Source organism: Lactuca virosa, chromosome 7, assembly GCF_052849685.1.
Source record: "Lactuca virosa cultivar CGN04683 chromosome 7, Lactuca_virosa_CGN04683_v6, whole genome shotgun sequence".
NCBI lineage: Eukaryota > Viridiplantae > Streptophyta > Magnoliopsida > Asterales > Asteraceae > Lactuca > Lactuca virosa.
In genome coordinates this window covers 31,639,786-31,664,171 of record NC_136432.1, presented here as the reverse complement: position 1 = coordinate 31,664,171, position 24,386 = coordinate 31,639,786, and the positions used below count along the sequence as shown (strand labels likewise).

At 33.5% G+C, this 24,386-nt stretch overlaps 2 protein-coding genes and 1 pseudogene across 8 annotated transcripts; 1 reads left to right on the top strand and 2 right to left on the bottom strand.

Annotated features, from left to right (window-relative positions):
- Positions 1-2,516: 2,516 nt before the first annotated feature.
- LOC145125549 (zinc finger MYND domain protein) lies at positions 2,517-5,070 on the bottom strand. Of its 2 annotated transcripts, none has more exons than XM_079060995.1 (2): positions 4,982-5,070; positions 2,517-4,493 (listed from the first exon to the last, which is right to left on the bottom strand). In XM_079060995.1, the coding sequence occupies exon 2, from the start codon at positions 4,463-4,465 to the stop codon at positions 2,603-2,605; it is 1,863 nt and encodes a 620-aa protein (XP_078917121.1). In that variant the 5' UTR covers positions 4,466-4,493; positions 4,982-5,070; the 3' UTR covers positions 2,517-2,602. The 2 variants fall into 2 exon arrangements, with proteins under 2 accessions (XP_078917121.1, XP_078917120.1); XM_079060994.1 differs by having other exon boundaries at positions 4,855-5,065.
- Positions 5,071-9,859: 4,789 nt separating this feature from the next.
- LOC145123578 (putative late blight resistance protein homolog R1A-10) lies at positions 9,860-13,785 on the bottom strand (annotated as a pseudogene). Its single transcript, XR_013715201.1, has 2 exons — positions 11,836-13,785; positions 9,860-10,000 (listed from the first exon to the last, which is right to left on the bottom strand). The product of XR_013715201.1 is annotated as a putative late blight resistance protein homolog R1A-10 (transcript).
- A 3,314-nt stretch (positions 13,786-17,099) lies between these two features.
- On the top strand, positions 17,100-21,460 carry RBP45B (RNA-binding (RRM/RBD/RNP motifs) family protein). Of its 5 annotated transcripts, XM_079059284.1 has the most exons (7): positions 17,106-17,521; positions 18,081-18,555; positions 20,316-20,371; positions 20,453-20,583; positions 20,712-20,808; positions 20,892-21,056; positions 21,161-21,460. In XM_079059284.1, exons 1-7 carry the CDS (start codon positions 17,204-17,206, stop codon positions 21,161-21,163), a joined length of 1,245 nt encoding a protein of 414 aa, XP_078915410.1. In that variant the 5' UTR covers positions 17,106-17,203; the 3' UTR covers positions 21,164-21,460. The 5 variants fall into 5 exon arrangements, 3 of the variants coding, with proteins under 3 accessions (XP_078915412.1, XP_078915411.1, XP_078915410.1); XR_013715492.1 differs by lacking the exons at positions 20,712-20,808; positions 20,892-21,056; positions 21,161-21,460 and adding an exon at positions 18,881-18,965 and having other exon boundaries at positions 17,101-17,521; positions 20,453-20,522; XR_013715493.1 differs by lacking the exons at positions 20,316-20,371; positions 20,453-20,583; positions 20,712-20,808; positions 20,892-21,056; positions 21,161-21,460 and adding exons at positions 18,667-18,777; positions 18,881-18,965 and having other exon boundaries at positions 17,100-17,521.
- Positions 21,461-24,386: the final 2,926 nt, after the last annotated feature.

Below are 24,386 nucleotides of genomic sequence, written 5' to 3'. Positions count from 1 at the left end.
TAGGAGTATATATTATTTAAATTTCAATAATATAAAATATTGTTACAAATAAACTAAAAAAATCAAATGTAAAGATAACATCATCAGTGTAACATTTTTAAATAACAACTTTTTGCTCATAAATAATATGTATGAATAATAAAAAAAAAGAACCGCATAAAACTTTTGTAGGGTGACTTAATTGTTAAGTAAGAATAATTTGTCTTTATAGTATGATATATTTTAACTTATATTCTTACTTTATAGGATGTGGATGTTAATGTTTTTCTCCAAAACCCGACATTTGTGACGGCAATTGGAGATATTATCCGCTCATTTAGCAAACAAGTCGACAATGCGATCAACAACGACGATGAAAACGATGATGGGGAAGACGATTAGTATATATTGTTTTATGTTATGGATGATGTTATTATGGATTTAGATGATGTTAATGTGATATACATTGTTTATGTTATTTGATGTTTTATGTAATGCAGATTTTTAAATTATATGTTTTATAATTTTATAAATTCTGCATTTTTATACTATAAACTAATATAAAATATAAATTTTATCTAAAAAAACAATCATCAGTGGCGACACCTTTAGGGACGATCTTAAGCATTAGCGATGACACATCCCGCCGGAATATTTGGCCGGTGGCCGGAATATTATTAGGGACGACGACTGGTATTAGCGACGATAAGTATTAGAGACGACGCCTTTAAGGACGACTTTGGAGTATTAGCTACGAGGTATTTGCGACGACCCAATTGAGACGACATGTCGTCCCTAATACCTTTAGGGGCGACTTTCTTGACTATTTGCGACGCTTTTTGTCGTCCCTAAAGGTGCCTTTTCTTGTTGTGTAAGGTTATGTTTGGTCGTGGAAATATTTTCTGATTTTTAGAAACGTTTTTTTTAAGAAAAATGAAAATTTTGAAAGTACATTTGGTTTTCCATACTATCCGCCCACCGCCTTTGCTTTTTCATACTTGTCTATTTCCTAAACTTTCCCACTATATTGCGGACCTTTCTCGTTTGATGGTGGAAACCGGAAAATTTTGTTTTTTTTTTTTTTTGTAGGTTATTAAAGTTGACTTTGGTTTTGTCCGTCACAAACGCAACAGTTGAAAGATGTTTTTCCGCAATAAAACTCTTGAAGACCGACTTGCGTAATAAAACGGGTGATGATTTTATTAACGATGTTTTGATTTGCATTGTAGAAAAAGAAACACTTATGAAAATATCAAATGAGTGATGTAACGCTTTCGAAAAAGATTTCAACTTTAAAATGTAATACTTTTGTGCTAATTTGTTATATTTAATGAAAATATGATTTAAAATAAATATCTTATTATCTTTATCGAGAATTTTTTCGTGCTAACATTACAAAAGTTTCTGGCTCCACCACTGCATCCACACCTACCCCACCCTACCCACCACCTTACCTACCCTACTCATCACTGTCAACTCATTCTAACGATAAACACCCAAGCTACCTACACTAACTCCACTCCATCCGCACCCCATATCCTACCCACCCTTACATACCCCAAACCCACCTTTAACACCCCCCCTCCCCGATTGACGTAAGCAATGACGCACGAAGAAATTATTGAAGACATGATTGATGTAAGCAATGACGAACAAAGAACCTATTGAAGACATTATTGAAGACACGTGTCCTTTCCGTGTGGAAGGAATTGTAATTATTTATTTGTCATTTGTCTTGCATAATTATTATTTGTACTAATCGGTAGAATATGACATAAAGTAAGTGTCTTTAGGATGTAAAATAAAGTGTAAGACCCTCCATAGTGTAAGGGTCTAAAATATAAATATAGTTTGTTTTGTTGTATTGCAATCATAGTGTAACCGGCTCTTCCGCGCCTATAAATAATGAAATAAACCAGAAGTTATTTGTGTGTTTAAAACTTGAGTTAACTCTCAATATTCTTCTCTATTGAAATAGATTTTCTATTTCTGAATAGCAGAGTCTTCTATCCAAAATCATCCATATAATCAACGCAATCAATCATCAAGATCATCTCTACGCATCGTTTTAGGTATTACGTTCCGATCCATTTTAATTTTTATCAATGTCATCGTGTTCAACTTCCGCAAACTTATTTAAAATAACTTTAAAAATTCAACAGTTTCTTTTCCAAAAAATATTTTAAACCTTGTTTAATATAACAAAAACTGAAAAATAAAAACCGATAAAAAATAAAAAAAAAAACCATAAGTTCTAAACAAATACGTTTTCTAATTTTCTAAACTTTAAAATAAAAACTCAAAATTTCTAATGAAACACATTTTCTAAAATTTTCAATAAAAACTGAAAATGAAAAATTCATTTCTTTTTTAACTTTTCCAAAAGAAATAATAAAAGTTTTTCCACAACCATACACAATATAAACCTCTCACACGAAAATCATTAGAATATGTCTTTTATAAAAAATGTCAACCAGAAACTAGCTATTTAACAAATAATTACGCCACACATTTTATCATGTTCACATAATCCAAAATTATAAACCAGTCCAAATAACTTCTGAATCAACTTTAAACAACCATAAAGTTTATTGCTATTTTAATACCATTTTGTAACACCTCTTTAAGTATTAACTCCAAACACAAACCCATTACTATACGAAGGAAGATTACTCGATACACCGAAATTCCTCACGGGAGACCGAAAAGGATTAGGCGTAACAGGATGCGTGATATGCAATCCCGCACCCCTAATAACTTGTTTCGCCTTTCCACATAAAACCTCCGATTGATCCGTAAAAAACCCCGGTAAATTCTTAGATTTTACCACCTCAAGAGCCCCAAACCAACTAGAACTACTCTCAAATCCACAGTTTAAACCTACAACCAAATCAGGCCGAGGTAAAAAAGACGCTTCCTCTTGGTAAATACCCTTTACCATATTCACACGCACGTGGGTCCCGGTTTGAAAAGTCAACCCCGATAGAGTACTCGGAACTTTCGGACCGATCATAACTATCTGTAAATTCCCCGGCCCGTTTAGTGTAGAATCTATTTCTGAAAAGGCCAGCATCCAATCGAGCTCCTCTTCGGGTCCGATGTAGTGTAAAATGACGTTTTTACCCTTGAGTAAAAGATTCTTGGAAGTGATACTTAAAGTTGTTAGTATGTAGTAAACGGTTAACGGATGGGAAAGAATATGAGCAACCGGGCTCGATAAAGGAAGTGACCGGAGGTTGTAATACTCGGGCCAGCCCGAGATAATTACCGGGTTTGACTTTGACTTTGACTTTTCATGAGGGTATTCGTCGTCATTTAACCCGCCCCAAGAATCTTGAATTTGGTCTGTTGTAGGGAGTGAACCGAAAGGGCAGTGAGAAAAACAAGGGCATTTTCGTCTCCACATACCTTTTCGATGAACACCGATCGTTTCGAGGTATTTACACGGGTGAACGTCGGAATTGGAACACGGGAATGTGAAGGCCGGAATCGCTAATTCCTCTTCTCGTTCCATCATCACTTTATAAAGCCCACATTCAGCTTTATGTGATTCCTTCCAGTGTTGCTTTTGACAAAAGGAATCACAATAGATTACACCTTTGCAATGGTCACAAATTGTGATTTGATCACCTGGAACTTCTTTATCACATTGTGCACAACGTCTTAAATCGAGATTTGAGTTGACCTTTTCGGTTTTTTTAGTAGGGGTTGACTGGGTTGACCCGGGATTTGAGTTGACTTTTTCGGTGTATCCATGACCTGGCGGGTGTGAGATTGTAACTGCAACAAGATTGTTACTTTTTGACATTTCAGAAGGAAACTGTACATCAACGGTTTCAATAAACGGGTCAAAGTGAAGGGATTTTGACCATTTTGGGGTGTTGTAATCTTCTTGAAGTAAAGAATGAACTAATGAAACGGATTTCATGACTCCATAGAAGAATCGAAGCTCTTCGATTGTGGGGTTTCTGCATCGAAGCTCACCGGATGAATTGCAACGACAAATGTCAAAAACAGGGTAACGATTGTCACCTGAAATCTCTAAACACAAAGATTTGATCATTTTTTTATGTGAAGGAAGCATTAATGATTCGACTTCATATGTTGCTCTCATGATCTCAAGATTTGGGACACGGATTGTTTCTCGAGAACCTGTCATTTTTTTTGCATCGGATTCTGATCTGAACATGTATACTGCTAAATCTCCACCATTTCCGCCTATGAATTGTACACAAGGGAAGAGCTGCTTCTTTCCTGGCCAATCTGAATCTTTTCCTACTTTAAGACCGAAAAGATGATCAGGTTGAAATCGCTTCCATGGATCTGTTCTGTATAAAGATGCTGCAGCTTTGTAAAGGGATTTGATGAAAGAAGGAGAAATGTTTTCGATGTTCATCAAACAAGTTCCTGATCCTGTACCAAGTCCAGGGCCTGAACCAAATTGTTCATTATATCTTGTGAACAATTTCTTCAAATGGCTATCCATGGATTTCTGAATGTTTTCGAGCTCAAATCTATGATAACGATGAAGGACTGAAGCAGTTAGATTCTAGGTAAATATGGTGAATCTTTAATCAAGTGTATTAGGATCAGTAATCAACGGGTTAGCATAGCAGAAGTTGGAAACCCTTTTAATTAAACTGTTTCGTATTGATCAAAACGACCAAAGAGAAACAGCTTCAAAATGCAAATCCAGACTGTTTATAAACCAGGCAAAACCCTAAAACATTACTGTTATGAACGATTTAGCAAGATATGGTAAACAACTAAACCTACTACATAAATCGCCAATTGCATAATGTTCTAAAACAAATGACCTAATTTCATATTTAGTTTCTTTGAATTGCTAAACAGGTACTGGTTTCCTGAACTTACAATGAAATTCGGGGGGAAATGGAGAAACATTAGCGATTTGAAACCGAGTCAAGAGAATGCTATCATATACGCGACCGAATTCGATTTATATACAGAAATTATAGAGATTTAGTGAAGATGATCATACGAATTAGCAGATCAGATGTTTGATGCTCGCAGTGGGGAAGAAATGGAGCTTCTTGGCGAGAATCTAGAGTGTAAAGTGGTCAGTGGTATAGCTAGATTTCTATTGATGATTGTGGGACATGGGACATATAAATATGAGAAATTAAATTTACCACACTTTTATGCCTACAATTATTTCTACCTACTAAAATTATGATAATTTACCATTCAATTTAATTTTATTTGATATCTACCTCTACCTCTACTAATAAATGAAACCGAAAAATGACATGTGTCAGTTTTTTAGAATGTCTTTTTGACACATGACATTTTTCTATGATTTTTATTATGGATAATGACTTAAAAGGGTAACATATTTATGGATTTGTATATGTTTAGGCACTGAGGTTTTTTTTTTTGTTTATGTTTTCCCATTGAACTTGTTGAACTGTTCAAAAAACATCCTTATTACCTGCTATCGGTAGTTTAGCCGGTTTATGGCGAGACTCCGGCGAGTATCCGGCCAAAAACACCAAAAAACTTAGATTTAGATGTTTTTCCTCTGGAAAGTCTTCAACCCCTTCAACCAAGGTTAAACATCTTCAAGAACAACGATCAAAAAACGAGTTCATCATAAATTTCAGATTTACGTGTGTGTTTTTGTTAGATCTGAACAAATTTCAAACATAAACCCATATGGGTGTTGAATTTTCAAAGTCAAGAAATCAAACCTAGAAATCAATTTTTCATCTTCATCTTTTTTTGTTCAAACTCAAGAACTCAAACCCAGAAAATAATTCTTCATCTTCATCTTCTTCGATCAAAAATTCCAGATCTATCGAGATCTTCTAACGGGTTTGTTCATCGTGTTCTTGAGATCTTTATTAGGTTCATCAGGGTTGTTCATCGTGTTCTTGAGAACTTCTTCAGATTTGAATGTGTGTGTGTGTGTATGTATTAGATCAAAACACAAACCTATATCTACATGTGTGTATGATTTCGTTTTTTGCTAGATCTGCCTTGGACGCAATCGTTTTGCTCAAGAAATCATTTCTGGTGTTTTATTCTTCAAAAAACCAAAGTTTTGCTCAAGAAATCGTTTCAGATTTGCTTAAGAACACCATGAACGGAGGTTGAAGACGATGAACAATAATCTGATGTATATTTATCTGTGTTCATCACATATCTGATGTATGTGTTTTAGCCTCCATAATCGAAGTATGTGTGTGTGTGTTCATCTTATTTGTTTGTAGATCTTCATCGTGTTCATCTTCTTCCCAGATATGAGATTTTGGTTTTTGGAACGATTTTCAGATCAGTTAGTGTGTTCATGATTTGGAACAACACTCATACACTTCTCTCTTCTTTCCTTTCTGAAGTAGAATTTGGAACAACACATACTATTTTTCACTCCCTTCGAACACCATCATCTGAAAATCATAAACCCAAGAACTCGATTTTAATGGTGGCTTGGAGGTTAAAGACGATGAATAGTGATCTGATGTGTATGTATGTGTGTTTATATATTTATTTTTGTATGTGTTCTTGAATCTGGAATATATTTGATGTGTTAATCTTTGTTTTATGAAAAGATTATGTTTCGCCGGAAAAATCATGAACATCGGAGCCTCGCCGGAGAAAAAGACAGGAGACTCGTCGGAAACCGGTTAAACCTATGATTGCAGGTCATAAGGATGTTTTTTGAACAGTTCAACAAGTTCAATGGGAAAATATGGACAAAAAAAAATCTCGGTGACTAAATGTGTACATATCAAAAAATATGTTACCCTGTTAAGTCATTATCCCTTTTTATTATTTCCTTTTTTTGGTAACAAATGAAATTCAATCCAAATTTTGAAAATACAAAATCTTATCCTAATAACATTATTATTTTATTTTGTTTAACAAATTAATTCATAATTACTTACAATCGACAATATCTTGGTTTTTTACATTTATTATTAGTTCTATTTATATAGAAATTTTAAATATACCGACCATGGTTTCCAAGGGTTATAACCTAGTATTCCTAGTATAGCCTTAATGAGTTAGTTAAAAAAATATGGAATGAAGACACTTGTTATAATTTGATTGAGTATGAACATTTGTTGGCATAAAAAGTAAAAATCAATTTAATTACTCTATAAATATATAAATAGAGCTGAACAATTTGGCGCGGACACGGCCCAACCCAGAATGCTGGTTAGTGGTTAGGGAAGGTTTTGCCCGGCCCAAATTCCACCTCTTTTTGGCTCAAAGGCCTCGACATAACTAGCTATAGTCTATACGGTAAAACATAACTAGACCATTTAGACATCTTACGCATACTTTTATTAAAATCCAATTTCTAATTAATTATTCATAATTAATTTTTTTTATAAAATAATATAATTTTAACCGATAAAAATATTTTAGAAATTTAATAGGATGTCTTTAACCAATCATATGATAAATTTGTAAAGTATCAACTTATAGAAATATATTTAAAAAAATTGGTCTTAAAGCTCTTACCTTACTTTTAGAAAGAAGGTAAAGAAGAGGCAAGCACCCAAATTTACACAACAGCTAGTTTTATAAAATTCGGAAGTACCCCAGTTACATGGTTTGAAGCCCAATCTAGGTATAGTCTATAGGCCTAGACCGATAGTCTTGTTGAACGGTTAAAGCTTGTCCATGCAGGGGAAATGCTAGGTCTGGCCAAAAGGCCTATGCCTTTTGTGCACCTAGGCTTGCACAAAAAAACCGGTTCAAGATCCGAACCGGTCACTGAACCGGTCCACCAGGAACCGAACCGATTCAAGAACCGAACCGTCGGTTTGCACCCGTTCGAGATTTTAGACATTGAAACCGGTTTAGAACCGGTTTAATAACCGTGAACCGGTTTAGAACCGGTAGTCAAACTGATCGAACCGGTTTAGATAGGTTCGAGTTTTTCTAAGACGGAACCGGTTTGAACCGAACCGGTTTATGCCTGAATCGGTTTTACTATTCACGAATCGGAACCGAACCGGTTCGGTTTGGAAAAAAAACCGGTTTGTTCACCCCTATGTGCACCTGTATATGTAATTGTTGGTTATGAGTTGGGCCGAATTAACATGTTGGATTAACCGACGAGAAATGAGAGTTTTTCAGAAAAAAACATATTATATTTTAATAATTTATTTGAGAAGTCATTGTTTTACTTTTCTTTTAGAGAAATCATTTAAATTTCTTAAAATTTCAAAAAATCATTCATGTTTTAAAAAGTTTTTATTCCGGTCATTTATAGCTAAAAAAGTTTTAAAAAATATCATTTTTTAATAAAATCTATTATTTTTTTTCATAATGTAGCATATTTTATAGACCATTGAAAATAGTTTATTGACTACTAGAGATTAACATGATTTTGGTTTCTCATTTTTTTAGTTTGTAGTTTTTATTTTGATGAGTAAATTATACGAAATATTCACATGGTTTATGTTCATTTTTTCCTCCTTTTTACTCGGAGGTTTTTCTAACGAGTCCTGAGTCTGTAAAGCAACTTGCTCATATGATATATATCTGGTCACGCCATACTAGTTAACCTCAAACCTTGTTTCTTGTTGTTGGAGCAACTCCTGTATGGTGTCATTTTGCCTTTAATATATATCCCTTCACAACCTGTAAACCGTTTAATGGGGTCTTCCTCTTCATACTGTTTTAATGGTTTGATTACAGTAAGTCAATTATTTCTTTAGATCTTTAATGTTTCTTTCCACACTTGTAGTGGGGAGGTTTTCTAGGTTGCATTGGCGGGGAGAAGACGAAAGAAAAGGAGGTTGTGGTTTTCTTTCATGTAATTTACTCTATTTTTTCATTTATGGGTTTCTTCGGTAATAATTTTGCTAAAATTTAACGGATAAATACATAATTTCCTATAAAGAAACAATACAAGACAAAGCCTACATCATATGTGCTTATTATTGTAATTTTATATAGAACTCGTAAATGCATGATAACTATTATATTTTCTAACATATTTAATGAATTAAACATATACATAAAATGATATAAATTTGTATATCTCAGTTTAGTTTTTTTTTTTTTTTTATTTTTATTTTTATTTTTTTTTTTTTTAAATCTAAGAAACCAAATTGAATCGAAAAAAAAAAAAAACGGTTTTTCTAAAATACAAAACTGTTGGTTTTTCAAAACGTTTCATTCTTTTTTCTAGTTGTTTCTTGGTTCTTTGCAATTGTGTACCCTTATGAACCAACAACTTCATGTTTCCTTTTGTAAGAGGTTGCCTAACTCACATTACATGAGTTGAAAATGAACTTCGATAAACGAATACGACATAAACATATAAATATTTTTCGATCAATTCATATTCAAGTGAACTCTAAATACATCATAACATCCTTGTTCATCGGTCTTTTTGTTTATATACAGTATTATAATGTAATATTTTGTTCTATACCGCACGAATGACTTTAAAAGCACACGTCAACTCAAATAGTCATCGACAAAAGATCAATATAACACGAATGATAAACATTAAATATATCTGTACCAACATATACATATAATTGAACAAACATAAAATCTCATCCCATGGAAATCCCATCTTTTTGATCTATCAGAGTTTTAACAAAAGATCATGATTCATGATGGGTCTTAAGTAGCAAGAAATATTTGAATAAGTCATTAAAAATTACATAAACATAACAATCATGGATTGGGGTCATTAGCTAAACCATAACCCGAAATTGCAAAAACACCACATTCCCCCGTGGTCACCATCGTTGTTGGTGCCACCATTCTCTAAGTAACATTCTCACTTTTCATCACATAATAAAGATATAACTGGTAGTTATTCTGAATTGTTTACACAATAAATTGAAAATTTTAAATCAAATAACAAAACTAAGAGTAGGTGCTAACAAGTTCATCAGTCATCTGTGCGAGTTACATTCAAACAATCATGGGGAATTACCATCTTTTTGCCATATACAACCTGTCTTTTCCATGTTTATTAGCATCAAAGAATCTCCCGTACTCCATGTCTTGCCCATTATGACACCTATAATCAAATAAAATAAAAAATTGAAAGAATGGCGAATCTAAACAGATCTCTAATATAAGATAACAAAATTACTTTCTTTTTTATTAGACAAGATTAAGAAACGTGAATACAGTTACTTAATCATACAGAAAAAGAAAGTGCATTCCTAATATACAATTGGCAAAGTCAATTAATCGGTTACAAAAACAAAAAATTGATCAATCGACCAGCAATTAAACTATCAATCAACCTCTTAAAAAAAAAAAAAAAAAAAAAAAAAACTATACCAAACTTTTTATCAGTGGGGATCAAGAATGCAGAAACCAAATCAAAAGAGTGAGACTAGAAAACCATCAAGGTGTGAATTTGTAGTGTAACGTACTTCAAGACACGATAAAAATTTTATGTTGTGCAGATTTAGTCGATAACAAAAGCACGAGTATAGAGTTGCAATCCTTCATAAATTGTCTCTCTTATTTCCTTCTGGAGCTATTTCTTTCACAGAAGACATGATTATGTGTTCTTTTTTGTTGTTTTTATAGTGTGAAATAAAATTGACCAACTTCCTTAATTCTGTAGGATATTTTTGAATTTGGAATTGTACTTATTTTCATGAGAATTGAATATGTTAGATGCACATATATTTTGGGTTTGTAAATGCACAAGTTGTATGAAATAAATAGGGATAAGAGGTATGGGGGATAGACCCTATTACCCTTTGTCTGTATGGGTGGCCACCTGCCCTCCCTAAAAAGTTAATGTGAATCTGTATTTAAGAATCATATATAGTTAATTAATGTGAAAAAGGGCCAAATACAAGAAATAGCAATGTACTTTCATTTTATTTGTGTATTATTATAGCATCTTACTTCCATTTCTTTTTATTACAATATTGGACTTTCATTTTTTTTTCTTATTAAGATGTTGCTCTCTGAAAAATACTTCTGATTTTTCTTTTATTAGGACATGATACTTTGAAATCTTACCCAATTATAGTAGTGAAATATGCTCTGTATTTGGATATTGGTATAATTGGGTAGATTTTTTAGAGTATTATGTTGTAAATGTAAAAAATGGAAGTAGGATGTTATAATAAACAAGTCAAGGAAGTATGTTCCTATTTCTTGCATATAACCTTGTGATAAAAGTTGTAGAAGATGTGCCTTTCCACAAATCACAACAATTTAAGTTTTGAATTATGAATTTCAGTAATTTATTAAGTGCTGAACATGAAGTTCCATTATATGGCATCTTGTTTCTTCATATCAAAGAGTTGCATTCATGATTTAGAAAGAAAAAAAACACTTTTCTGCTTTGATACTAAGTTTATCAACGCAGGAACAAAAGTCATCAAAAACAAACTAACAGCTAAATGAAACATGTGCTCCCGATGATGCTTAAGTCAATTGATTGGAATAATTAAATCTTTTCCCTACAAATAATGCGAGGTTGCCTTATTCTTTCACTCTAACTCAGTTAAGAAGGCTTGACTAAACAAAGATTCAACCATTTAAAAGATAAAAGCACATTGAGCAATTAATACCAAATTTTGGGTAAAGAATACCAACAGACATTTTACTAGGTAGCAATTATAAAAACTATTTATGTACAAAACATTCATGGTGTCAGTTGCGTAAAACGTATTAAGAGTCATGATTGGGTACACAAGAGGGCATTTTCCTTCCATCAATTATGATCGCCAGTTCATAGTTTCCCATATCATCTTGCTCCTGTCGTATTTTTTGAAGGGATACGAGAAGAGAAGCACCACACTTAAAAACGTAAATATACTCAAGCGTTGAGATATCCCCTAACTCAAGGGGTATCTCTTCAACATCAACGCAATTCCTCACCTGTAATTCTTCAAGACATGGAAAGTTGATGCTTGAGGCTTCCCATTGTTTGATATTTAACTCTTCAAGTCCCAAGAATTTTAGTTGTTGAAACTGCTCCTCACCTGGGTGTTTCCCACAGGGTTCCCTCAAAGCAATTGTCCTTTAGTAATGCTAAACTGGAGGGGAAACCAATTAATTTACTTTTATCTAGATTTAACACCCTTCCAAGTGCAAAGGAACGGAAAAACTGTGTGATATTGTCAGTTAAGGTTGTTTTCCTATGAAGGCACAAAAGCGATCGAATACTTGTGGTGGGGGAATGAGACAAACTCATAATGTCGATTTCTTGATTTGTGACCACACGGCGATGCTTACGTGGGGTAATTACCTTATTCCAATTTCTCAATTTCTTGATTTGTTTTTTTATGATATCACAAAAGACAATTAGATGGTGGTTCTATTTTTAGGAAGAATCTTTCTTCTTTTCCCTTTTCCATAGATAGCTGCTTCACAAGATCATGGACTTTACGGCGTCTGACATCACCTGAAAGATACCCTTTTTGTACAATTAGAAGATTTCTGTCAACTAGATCCATCAGGTAACCCTTGGCAATTTCCTCCAAGCTTCGACTTCCATCTTCTTGTATAAATCTCTCAGCCATCCATACCCAAAGCAACCATGGTGAATACATCTTGTAGTCTTCTGGAAACCCTCCAAGAAAAAGAAAGCAGACTCTCAAGTGAAGAGGTAGATGGTGGTAACTTAATGCTATTGTTTCCAGACATCCTTTCTCGTCACTAGCCATGTAAGAATGGACACTGCCAGAAATTTTTAGCCATGCGTCTTTACTCCTTGCTTCTTTTGCTAAAACTCCTGCCATCACAACCACAGAAAGCGGCAATCCGTGACAGTTTTTTGCAATTTGCATTCCAGGTTTAATCAACCATTCAGGACACTCGTCTCCTTGGAACACCTTCCTACACAGCAACTTCCAACTTTCTTCTTCTTTTAAATGTTGTAAATGATGAATGAGTCCATGGGATTTTGCATGTGCAGCAACTTCAGTGAGGCGACTAGTAAGCAGAATTCAACTTCCAGAATTATGGTCAGGGAAAAACAACTTCAACTTATCCCATGCCTCTGTATCCATATATCATCCATCAATCACAAGCTAGTAAGTATCTCTTACAGTATAGGTTCCTGTGCAAGATTTGATGAAAGAACTTGAAAGATCTTGAATCAATAGATCCCTCTTGTCATATGTTTGCGACACAGCTGCCCATCCACTGACATGAAAATGATAAACAACAAAGGGATCGGTGAACACTTTGTTGGCCAGGGTTGTCTTACCAATTCCACCCATACCACAATAAAGATCACATCCAGATGTTTTCCATCTTCAACAAGTTTGTGCCATATTTTCTCAGCATCACGATCAATCCCCACAACCATTTCTTCCTTTACTTTCTTCAATCCGAATGAATTTCTACTGCGGGAAGTTCCAGAAGATTGCATTTGCAGTCTGTCAGTTCTCAGAGAAGAGTCCATCTTCATGTTATCGATGTTCATGGTCATAAACTCTATCTTGATAGACTCGATTGATCTCATAACAACCTCGAGGTGGAGATAGGGCTGAAAGACATTAGATATAGGTGAATACCTGTTGTTTCTACAGTAGACAGCTGATAGAAAGATATCGACGATATCTTCTGCCTCTTCAGCTGCAGTTTTGAATCTTTTCTTCAGTTCTTTGGCTTTTTCAAAGTTGTGTAGATCTTGGTCTTCGTGGTTGAAAAGGGTTTGGATCATGGAGCCAAGCTCTGCATAAAGACATTGGAATTGCGGCCTTTTTACATAAAATTGATTGGTTGTTGATTTGTTCATTATCGTTGCAGTATATTAGCTGCTGCACATCTGCATACATCTTGTTTATTCCTTCGCGTGAAGAACAGGAGGAGGTTGGTTCCCCTTTGAATTTTCCTTGTAAATTTGGTGGGTTCATGTTTGCAAAATAGGGTTATGGTTATGGTCCCACCAATCCACCTGTGAAAAAGTAATCAAATATTTTTTAACCAAATAACTTTTTTTTTTCAAAAATAACCATTTTGTTTGAAATGAGGTAAAAAAACATTTTTTTTATTAAATCCAGAACGGTATTCCGGATTCTGGGCTAAAATTTCGTAATATTAACAGTACTCTGGAATGCATAATTCCGGAGTATTGTTCATATTCCGAACTAAAATTCTGGATTTCAAGGAAAAAAAACATTGAAATTTCAAGAACAAGTCTGAAATCCGAAGAAAAATTCCGGAATTTCAAGAAAAAAAATCATTTTTTTTTCTTAATTTAACAAAAAATTAAACAAACATAACAATATGAACTATATACAATATGAGTGCATAAACTTAGATATTTTATTGATAAACGATGACATTAAACATTACAAAATATAGCATTCGAAATCCCAAAATAAACAAAATAATTTCTTGGAAAATAAAAAAAAAAATTGAAAAAATGATGAACAATATTCCTGAATATGAACAATACTCCGGAATTAGGCATTCCGGAGAAAGTGGTTATTTTTTTAAAAACTGAAAAAATATGGTTATTTTATTGGAAAACCTCGTTTATAATGGTTAGTTTACTCAATTTTCCTTTTTATAATTTTTTAATATTTTTTGAATAAAATGCATAAATACGCCCTATGTGGCTATGTATTTTTTTTTATTTCAGTCCAAAATTAATTTCTTGTAATTTTGGTATTGATCAAATAAAATATCATTGGTTTGTACTTTGTATTTTTGTCTTCTGTTTTAATGGCTTTTTTTTGTTTTTATCAAATTTAATGGGCCCACACACAACCACCACCACCACTAACTCTAACAAGTTAAGTCAACTTTCTTTATATTCAAAACAAAGACTCCAAGTAAGCAATCAATGTATCAAACCCATTTTAGGAGAATACAATACATTGCATTAACTAAAGGTTCAAATATAAATACAATATGGATGGGCTTAAACAAATACTCACACCAACCATTAGGTCTAACATTCATAAACTTTATCAGACATCAAATCAAAACAAAATCCATAATCCTATATTATAATAAACCATAATATTTAGCCCGCTTTTGTCATGTTACAGTGTGAACTATGGCAAAAGCAATGAATCTTGGGTTCTTAAAGAGTTTTTACAGTATAAGAGTTCAAGTTTCAGCTGAATTTGGTGCTGACTTAATAACATTTGAAACAGTCCCAAAGAAGCTTGAAGTAATCTGATCATATTCCCCCAAACAAATTTAAAAAGGCATTCAGGTAGGATGTATAAATGTAAGCCTGATAATATAGTTTTCTACATGCAATTTGCAATAAATGTGACCCCAATTGTAGTATATTTTGATAATTTTGTTATCACTGGAAGTAACAATCCGGGAATCTAACAACTTATGAAATATCTTTTGTGAGCAACTCCAGAACCTTAGACTTGCTTGGTGATCATCTCTGGGTCTTATTTGATGGAAAAAGTGTTAATTCATGGTTCATTTTGAACCATGCACAAGCTTTGGTCATATTGAGGGCTTAATGGATGGTTGTACATGTTGCTTTATGGATATGTATTAATGGGTAAAGTTGAAAACTTTATCCATTAAGTCATTGAGAAGAATCAAATATGAGGTTTTGGGCATTGATTTATAAGGATTACGTTCTTAATGAGAAAAATGGCATTTTGGCAGAAACCACGACGTGGCCAAGGAGGGTCCATGACGTGGTGGAATCATGCGGTTCGACTGTTTTGTCTGGACGTACCCACGACATTGCCAAGAGGTCACCACGTCGTGGTAACCGTTGACCGTTGATTTTTGACCAGTTTGACCTTGGGTCAAACTTGGAAGTTTTGGGTTGTTGATTAAGGATTAATCTTTATTTTGTTAGTTTGTTCACGGGATTGATTAGTTCAATGAGTGAGAGTGTTGTTGCGCTTCTCCGGTTCTGCGATTCAGGCGAGTCTTCTCATCATGCCACATATGACATTGTATATCCTTTGTATGATATGACAGAGGTACTATTAGAGTACGAGCATGCTAGTTAACTAAGATAACTCCTTGTATTGTTTGTGTAGTGTAGGACACTTAGTGTCATGATATGCTAGTCATGTGTATGTGTGGACCGACCGTGCTTGTTTTGTGCTACTTTCTTAGTGCAAATATAGTAATGAGTTTTTGAGGTTATTTGTACCCTTTTATTTTTTGGGCCTGACACCTTAAAAGAATAGTGTCGTTGTAGGGGACACAATTTTACTGATTGTTTATGTCAAGATCTTCTGCTACAAGTACACCTTTCTCAAGTGATTCAAAAACGAAAACACCATTTCATGAAAGGGTGAGTACGTCCTTTTCGTTGAATTTTAAGTGAGTTTGAACCACTAGACCGACCTTCAAACGCCATTTGTGAAGAAATACTCTGACGAGAAGAAGAGAAAAAAAGAAGAAGATATGTGAAATTGGGTTCAATGCAAACCATATATTTGAAAGTCAGTCCTACCACAAAAAGATCCGATGTGGCTTCCAGATCATAATATTGCAATGTTATTTATTTGATAACCTGCTAGTTCGATGGTAACCAGTCAATTGGTTGACATTGCAATAAATTTGTAAATATAATGTCAAAATCAAAATTTTGGTAAACTTTGTGATTTTATTACAATTTAAAAAAAGTGGTTGCCGGAAGAACATGTAGAACCGATCATTTGGCCGATAGCGCAACAAAATTGTAAATATAGTGATTTAATTGAGAGAAAATAAATATAGTGTCAAAATCAAAATTTTCGGTTAACTTAGTGACCTTATTGTAATTTGGTCTATATTTAATTTTATTCACGCAAACTATAGATAGAGATCATTAAGATGATATGGTTTTTTAAAATATGTAATTTAAATAAATATAATAATAGTTAAAAATAGAAAAATGTCAAAAATCGAATTTATTTTCTCTCGCATCTTCGTGTATATGCCATTAATATGATTTAGTTTTAGTATTTTTTTTCTTCTCAAATATTTAAAATAATTATAATATTTTATATCTAGGAATTATTATATTATTATTAATAAAAATAATGTAATTGTCCTTTGAAAATATATATTTAACAAAGTTCAAATTTGCTGAAAATTTGATACCTTTTAAAAGTAATAGGTGTGTATAAAGAAGTTCAATAGATATGTGCCAATAAGAAAATGTTGAAGTTTATAAAGGGGTTTTATGTAAATATATCGTCTATCATTCATTTTGATCTTTCTGTCTCGTTCTGGTTCTTAAATTAGGGCTACGTTTCGTTCCCAAATTCAATCTGTCTCTCAAAAACTCGATCTTTCTCTCTAGGGTTACGTTATGCAACCTGCAACAACACCGCTAATGGACCCTCAGTACCAGCAACAACAGTGGATGATGATGAATCAACAACAACCACAACCACCGCAACAACAGTTCCAGCAACAACCACCGTTACAGCAAATGTATAATTACAACCAGCAACCACCACCGGCTGCCACAATTCCGCCTCAGTACACGGGACAGGCGGTAGCACCGGTAGGTGGTGCGACTCCTCAACCAGCTAGCGCCGATGAGATCCGTACGCTATGGATCGGCGATCTGCAGTATTGGATGGATGAACAGTATCTCCTTAGCTGTTTTGCTCAGACTGGCGAGGTGTTTACCATTTAATATTTCTGTTTCCATGTAATTATCTAGTTACAGTTTATCTTATATTGTTTAGATTTTAGATCCCAAAGTTTTCGTCTTCTTATTGGGTAAAGAGATTTAGAGATTCCTTAAATGCATTCCCAAGACAATCGAGAATTCTACATTTATAGAATTGTAGAAATTGCAGTGGGGGAGAGGGGACACAATTGGGGTTTTAATGGTCCGAATATGGATGATATACTGTTTATATAATGCCATGTTCATATACCTAAATTGCAGATACTGTGTTAAATTTTCTTGTAATCACGAGGAAAAAAGATTGTTTTTTTAATTCTTATTTCAAACTTAACACTTTTACATACAATATTGTCAGTGTCAGTTATGTTAGAATTAATGCGTTCATTAAGCTTTAACATGGTTGTGAAACTCCATATCAAGAAGATTTAGAATAGTATTCTGACCAACTGTATAGTTTATGCCATGAATGCATGATGAAAGCATTGTTCATGTTGCTTGATCCTACAATATATGGCTATCTAATTCTAAGGATCCTTTATGCTTGCAGGTGGTTTCTGCAAAAGTCATACGTAACAAGCATTCTGGTCAATCTGAGGGTTATGGTTTCATTGAGTTTGTAAACCGAGCTGGTGCTGAAAGGCATCTACAAGCATATAATGGTACTTTAATGCCCAATGTGGAGCAGCTCTTCAGGTTGAACTGGGCTACATTTGGTGCTGGTGAAAAAAGACAAGATGATACCCCTGATTACACTATCTTTGTTGGGGATTTGGCAGCAGATGTTACAGATTACACATTGCAGGAGACATTTAGGGCTCATTACCCTTCTGTTAAGGGTGCAAAAGTTGTAACTGATCGGCTCACAGGGCGCACAAAAGGTTATGGCTTTGTGAAATTTGGAGATGAGAGTGAGCAAATACGTGCCATGACTGAAATGAATGGAAGATTATGTTCAACCAGACCAATGCGAATTGGGCCAGCTGCTAACAAAAAGAGTGTGGGAAGTCAACAATATCCAAAAGGTACATGTTCTCTCTCTCTCTATATATATATGTTTTAATCTTATTAAATTTGATGGCTTTTATCTGTTTAGTATCTTCTTTATTGATTCTTGTATTTGTTTGTGTTATTAGATATTCTTTGTGTAGTTGTGTTATCCAAATTCCAAGCTTCTTAAGTTTTATGAATTCAAGATTGTGGTCGATTGATTCTTGTAGATAAACCATAAACGCCAACTTAACGAAGTGATTTCTTTCCTTCCCATGCTTTGAGAATTATGGGCATTAATGCTCTTAAAAATATTCAAAATGCAAAAACTTATATAAAACTCGTATTGTCTCAAAGCAGGGCATCAAGAGGCTCTATCATATAAAGGGTCGGGCATAATGATTTCAGCAGAAATTGTTACCCTATAGTGGGTGGCCTTGCTTAGGTCAGTTTTCCATTTTATGCCATTAAATTGCCCTTTTGCCATTTTGTATTTAAGTTCCTCAAGGCCAAATTATGCTGCTTTCCTTTTTTTTTTTCCCAAGTCCTTTTAATATTCAGCTTTCCTTTCAGTCAAGTTACATTATTCCATTGTTCCTTATCATTATTCATTCAGTTATACGTTTTTTTTTTGGTTATTTCTGGTTTAACAGCCACCAAAATTCTCTTTTAATCCGTTGAAACGTCTTTCTTTTACTTTCATATTTGGATCATTACCCCCTTCATAAGCTTTTATATCTACTTCCGTTTTATATATCTCTTTCAGTTATCTACAAGGTTTTATGATCACTAATATATGCTGCCATGTAAGCAATTATCACAGTCACAAACTAAAATAGCGGTTTTCTATATATCAAGTAGATCTTTTATATATAAATATGGAGAAAACTTCAACATATAAAATGTTTAACATGCTTTGTAATTGAGCAACTTGATGTGAGAAGGGCTAAGCATAGAGCCATAGATTCATGAAGAATACAACGAAAATACCACAAAATTATGAAAGAATTGTAAGGATATGGACACAAGCTCGTTGCCTAGAGCCGAAATTTTATAAAATATTAGTAAAAATAAAAAATGTTATATAGATGTTTGACAGACATTGACCTACCTAAAAGAAAGGTGCAAAAATCAAGTGAATGTGGGATCTTTTGTTGGCAATATTAATATATTCCATCATTTTTGTGTCTGAAGAAATCAGCATTTTCCATTGATTAGGTAAAGCTAAGCTGCTAAGGTTATATCTTTAGTTGATTTAGATGTGCATTATCATGGGTTTTGTTTCTTGATACATTCAATATGCAGTTGGAATAAATGATCATTATTGTTAGAGTAAATTACATTTTTGGTCCCTGAGTTTAGATGATTTTGGTCTTCATTTAGGGTTCTTGTAACGGTTTTGGTCCATTTTTTAAGTAATATGATTGTTTTTAGTCCCTGAATTTAACAATTTTGGTCCCGAAAAGATCTTGAAACAGGGATCAAAAACGTTACAAAAACGTCAAATAAGGACCAAAATTGCAAAAACCAGCTATATTCAGGGACCAAAAATGTAATTTATTCTCATTGTTATTTATGTTATGATATGATTCTATGAGATTTAGATTATATAATATATGCAAATAGTTTCCATTTGAATTAATGATGTATGAGAGTGTACTAATAATAATACAATTTCATCTCTAATTCTTGGATCACGAATCTGCTGTTGGATGCCTGGGGTTATGCAAAGGAGGCAAGGGATAATTGATTTTCCTTGTTGAGTATTTTTCATTTATATTTTCTTTATTTGCAGCTTCATACCCAAATTCTCAAGGAACACAGAATGATGACGATCCAAATAATACAACTGTCAGTAATTTGTTTCAAAATCAGACAACATGTTGCCTTATAAAAAAAATCCTAATTTAAAAAAAAAAAATGTGATTGCAGATTTTTGTTGGTGGTTTGGATCCTAATGTAACAGATGAACATCTTAGGCAGGTGTTCAGCCAATATGGACAATTAGTCCATGTGAAGATCCCCTTAGGCAAACGATGTGGATTTGTTCAATTTGCTGATAGGTAACAAAAATGTTTCCTGAGTAAAATTACAAAAAAGTCCTTGTGCTTTGACTCCTTTATGATTCGAGTAAAATCAGGTACCATTTATGTAACTTACTATTTCTAAGTTTTTAGAAATATTGATGCAGAAGCTGCGCTGAGGAAGCTTTACGGATGCTACAAGGAACTCAATTTGGTGGACAAACTGTGAGACTTTCGTGGGGCCGTAGTCCTTCAAACAAACAGGTTTGTTTTTGTTTTTTTATTTATATGATATAATATAATATAATATAATATAAGAGAGAAAATTGAAAGTTGAATTTGTTCAGCCTCAGGTAGAGCAAAGCCAATACAATGGTGGGTACTATGGATATGAAACTTACGGATATGCCCCTGTTCCTGTTGCTCAAGATCCTACCATCTACTATGGCGCCTACCCTGGATACCCTGGCTACCCACAGGTCCAACAACACCCGCAACCATCCCAACAACAGGTAAATAAAATTAACTCTAAATTACCAAATTATCCTCCGACCGATTTTTAATTTTTAATTTTTATTATCCCAAAATAAATTCAATGTTTACTTTTCGTTTCTAGTGAGTGATATGGTCGGCTATTGGATGCTGGAAATGAAGAATTCCGGGTTTTTATTTTCTACTATATTATAGTAAATTATCTATATATATATATATATATATATATATATATATATATATATATATTTTTATTCTTGGTATTTCTGTTTGTTTGTTTGTTTGTTTGTTTGTTCATCCCCTGAGGCTTTTCTTCTAGCTACTTTCTGAGTTTGATATAGCCATTTGACTCTTAACAAATGTTGACAACATGAGATTGATTCAAGGTCTCCTTTGTTGCAATATGAGCGTGGTCTTTTCAGAATTTAATGTTTTTATTTTTATTTAAATTGTATTGTGGTATCTTAGCTTCATAATGCATGTGCATGGTTTATGCCAGATTATTTCATCATTGCAGTTTCAAATTGTAGATTAGTTTTTAGTGTTCGGTGAAGTGATTCTGTTTTTGATTATCTGTTTTTTTAATCAAGTATTTCAACACAAAATAGTCTCAATTTAAAAAGGTTTTTTTCGATAAAAAATCATGATTTTTGTAAATATATGAACAATTTGAATATTATCACCAACTTCTTGTATCTCATTGTGTGACTTTGAATGTTATCATATGATTAAATCTTGAATGATCCTCTAATTCTTCTTTAGGTATGTAATCACAGTATTGTTGAACAAAGTTGAAAATCAAAGGGTAAATGGTACAATTATCACCTTATTTGAATCTTTTTACAAAATTTTATTATTTTCCACCTTTTATCCGTCACTCCAAATTTACGTTTGATTCAACTTCGAAGATTTGAATGTACACGACTGAAAGCCTATTGAACATTGGTTGGAAACACATGTTCAAATTGTGATTGATGATATCTAATATGTGGATATGGTGCCATATATCCTTTGTCTAACATGTATTATTTTTTATATGAAGGAAATATTGGAAAAGAAAATAATTTAAAATAGTTGTCACAAGATTATTAACTAATTTTACATTCTTGGGACCTAGGAAAATTCATAAAAGGTGATTCAACTTTTAAAATGCAAATGTTGGGTTACATAGTTATTGGTTTACTAGAACTATTAAACCGCACTTCTGATATCACGACTACAAAACATAAACAACATTTTTATTGGTAAAATATGGCAGTTGAATATTATTCAATATACTAATAGACTAAAATTTTAAAGTTTAGACCTTTTATGTTATGATTAAAGACAACAAACCACGATACACAATAATAAAGATGAGAAAAAAATGATGTAAGGAATTCTGTGATTAAATTGATCAGAGTAATCAAATTACATCCACAAATGAGCTAGAGAGAGATTTTATTGATAATCAATGATGCATACTTTTTAGTATGGTGATTACAATCATACTAAGAAATCAAATTTCTATTAAACATTTAACCTAATTTCTTATGGACCGGACCTTAGGCCTATGACATACATTGATGGCAGATTTGGTCCCAAACTTATTAGGCTAAACCGAAGTTTAGAGTCTGAGACCAATTTTCATCATTAAAGGAAAAAGCCTGATGTACACCAAAGGTGAAGTTCAAATGAAGAGTTCCATTTCAATAGTATTTGGCTTGCTGCAAAGTCTTTAGACTTTGCTTCTAACTTTATTCGAAGTTCTACTTCTTGGTTGCACTTTTTGACATTCGTCGTCCGCAACCTCGCTTCAAGACCCAAGCTTTGCGCCATTGACTTCCTCAAAGGATTTTTTCTTCAACCGAAGCTTTCCACCACCAACTTTGTCCGTGGTCAAAGGGAAGATTACTCCCCACAACTCAACGATCTCCAGTTTGAGGACGATCAATCAATTTGTTTCCCTCCAAGCTATGTAACCCTATCTTTCTCTCTCTCTCTCTCTCTCCATATATATATATATATATATATATATATATATATATCGCCCCCGCCTTCACTTCAAGTCTTTAGAAGGCCAGTTGAAGCCATACGTAACTTCGACCATTCATCTTGATGTGTTTTGTTTTTCTGTGAAACACTAGATTATTCGCCATGTGAACTACACTTTGGTTCTCACAATGTCGCACATAATATTATTGTTTCATGCCTAAACTTGATAGGAAGTTCTTCAACTAAATGAGTTCCTTGATAGCTTCTTCTATAACCGTATATTCCTCCTGGGTGGTTGAAAGAACAACACTATTTTATAATTTGGACATTCAACTAATGGTTTTTCCTTTAATCAAGACAGATAACTTGTTGTGAACTTCCCCAAATCCACACAACCCCCAATTCAACATTAATGAAGCCTTCTAGGACGACCTTTTTCCTTTTGAAACTTAGGATACGTATGAAGTTCCTTTTAAGGAGTACATCAACCACTTGACTCCTTCCCAATGCTGAAAGAAATAATGTTTTCTTTTAAAAATTCAAAAACCAATGTTTCGGGATTTGGTCCAACAAATCTTTAAAACATCACAAGTTATGGCCTTCTAAATTTCCAAGTAGTCTCTATCCATAAATATCATCCCTATCTGCGAGAACATGTCATAATAATAATGTTAGCCTTAGAGAGCCTAGTGAGTAATATTAGAACTTGACCTTGGAATGAAATTGGGTAGTGACATTGACCCAATTCTTAAGTCTTAATTCTTAAACCATTTTAAAAACATTTTATAGTCTAAGTGGTCTATGGCTACTCTCGAAGTTTAGATAAATCTTATCAAAGCATAACAATTCAAATGGATATGCATCTAAACCCAATCCAAGTTCTCTACTCTCAATAAGGCCCTTTCATTCTGTAGTCTAAATGGTCTATGGCTACTCTCGGATTGAGGCTTCTTGCAAATCAACCCATTGCCATTGAGTTACCAAGTAAGTCAATTATGACCACAAAGGTCATAAACAAGAACTAATCCTTTACAAAATTTAGACAATTATGTGACCATTTCCATAAGTTCTCATGGAATGGAGTTGCAAATTCCATCCCTAATCATATTACTTAAGCTTAAGGGAATCTCTCTTTTCGAACTCTAGGAAATTAATCCTTTAAACTCCAATGTGCTATACCCTTCAAACTCTAGGAATATAATCATTCGGTCTCAAAACTCTCAAAACCACCATCCTATATGTGATGCACAATAAGGATGCTAAAATAAAGTTTCAAATCCATATAGCCTTTCTCTTTCAAACACGTCCAAAACATATTTCATATGCTCAATCTTGCCATAAAGGCTATGAAGATATTAAGAGTACATATAATATCA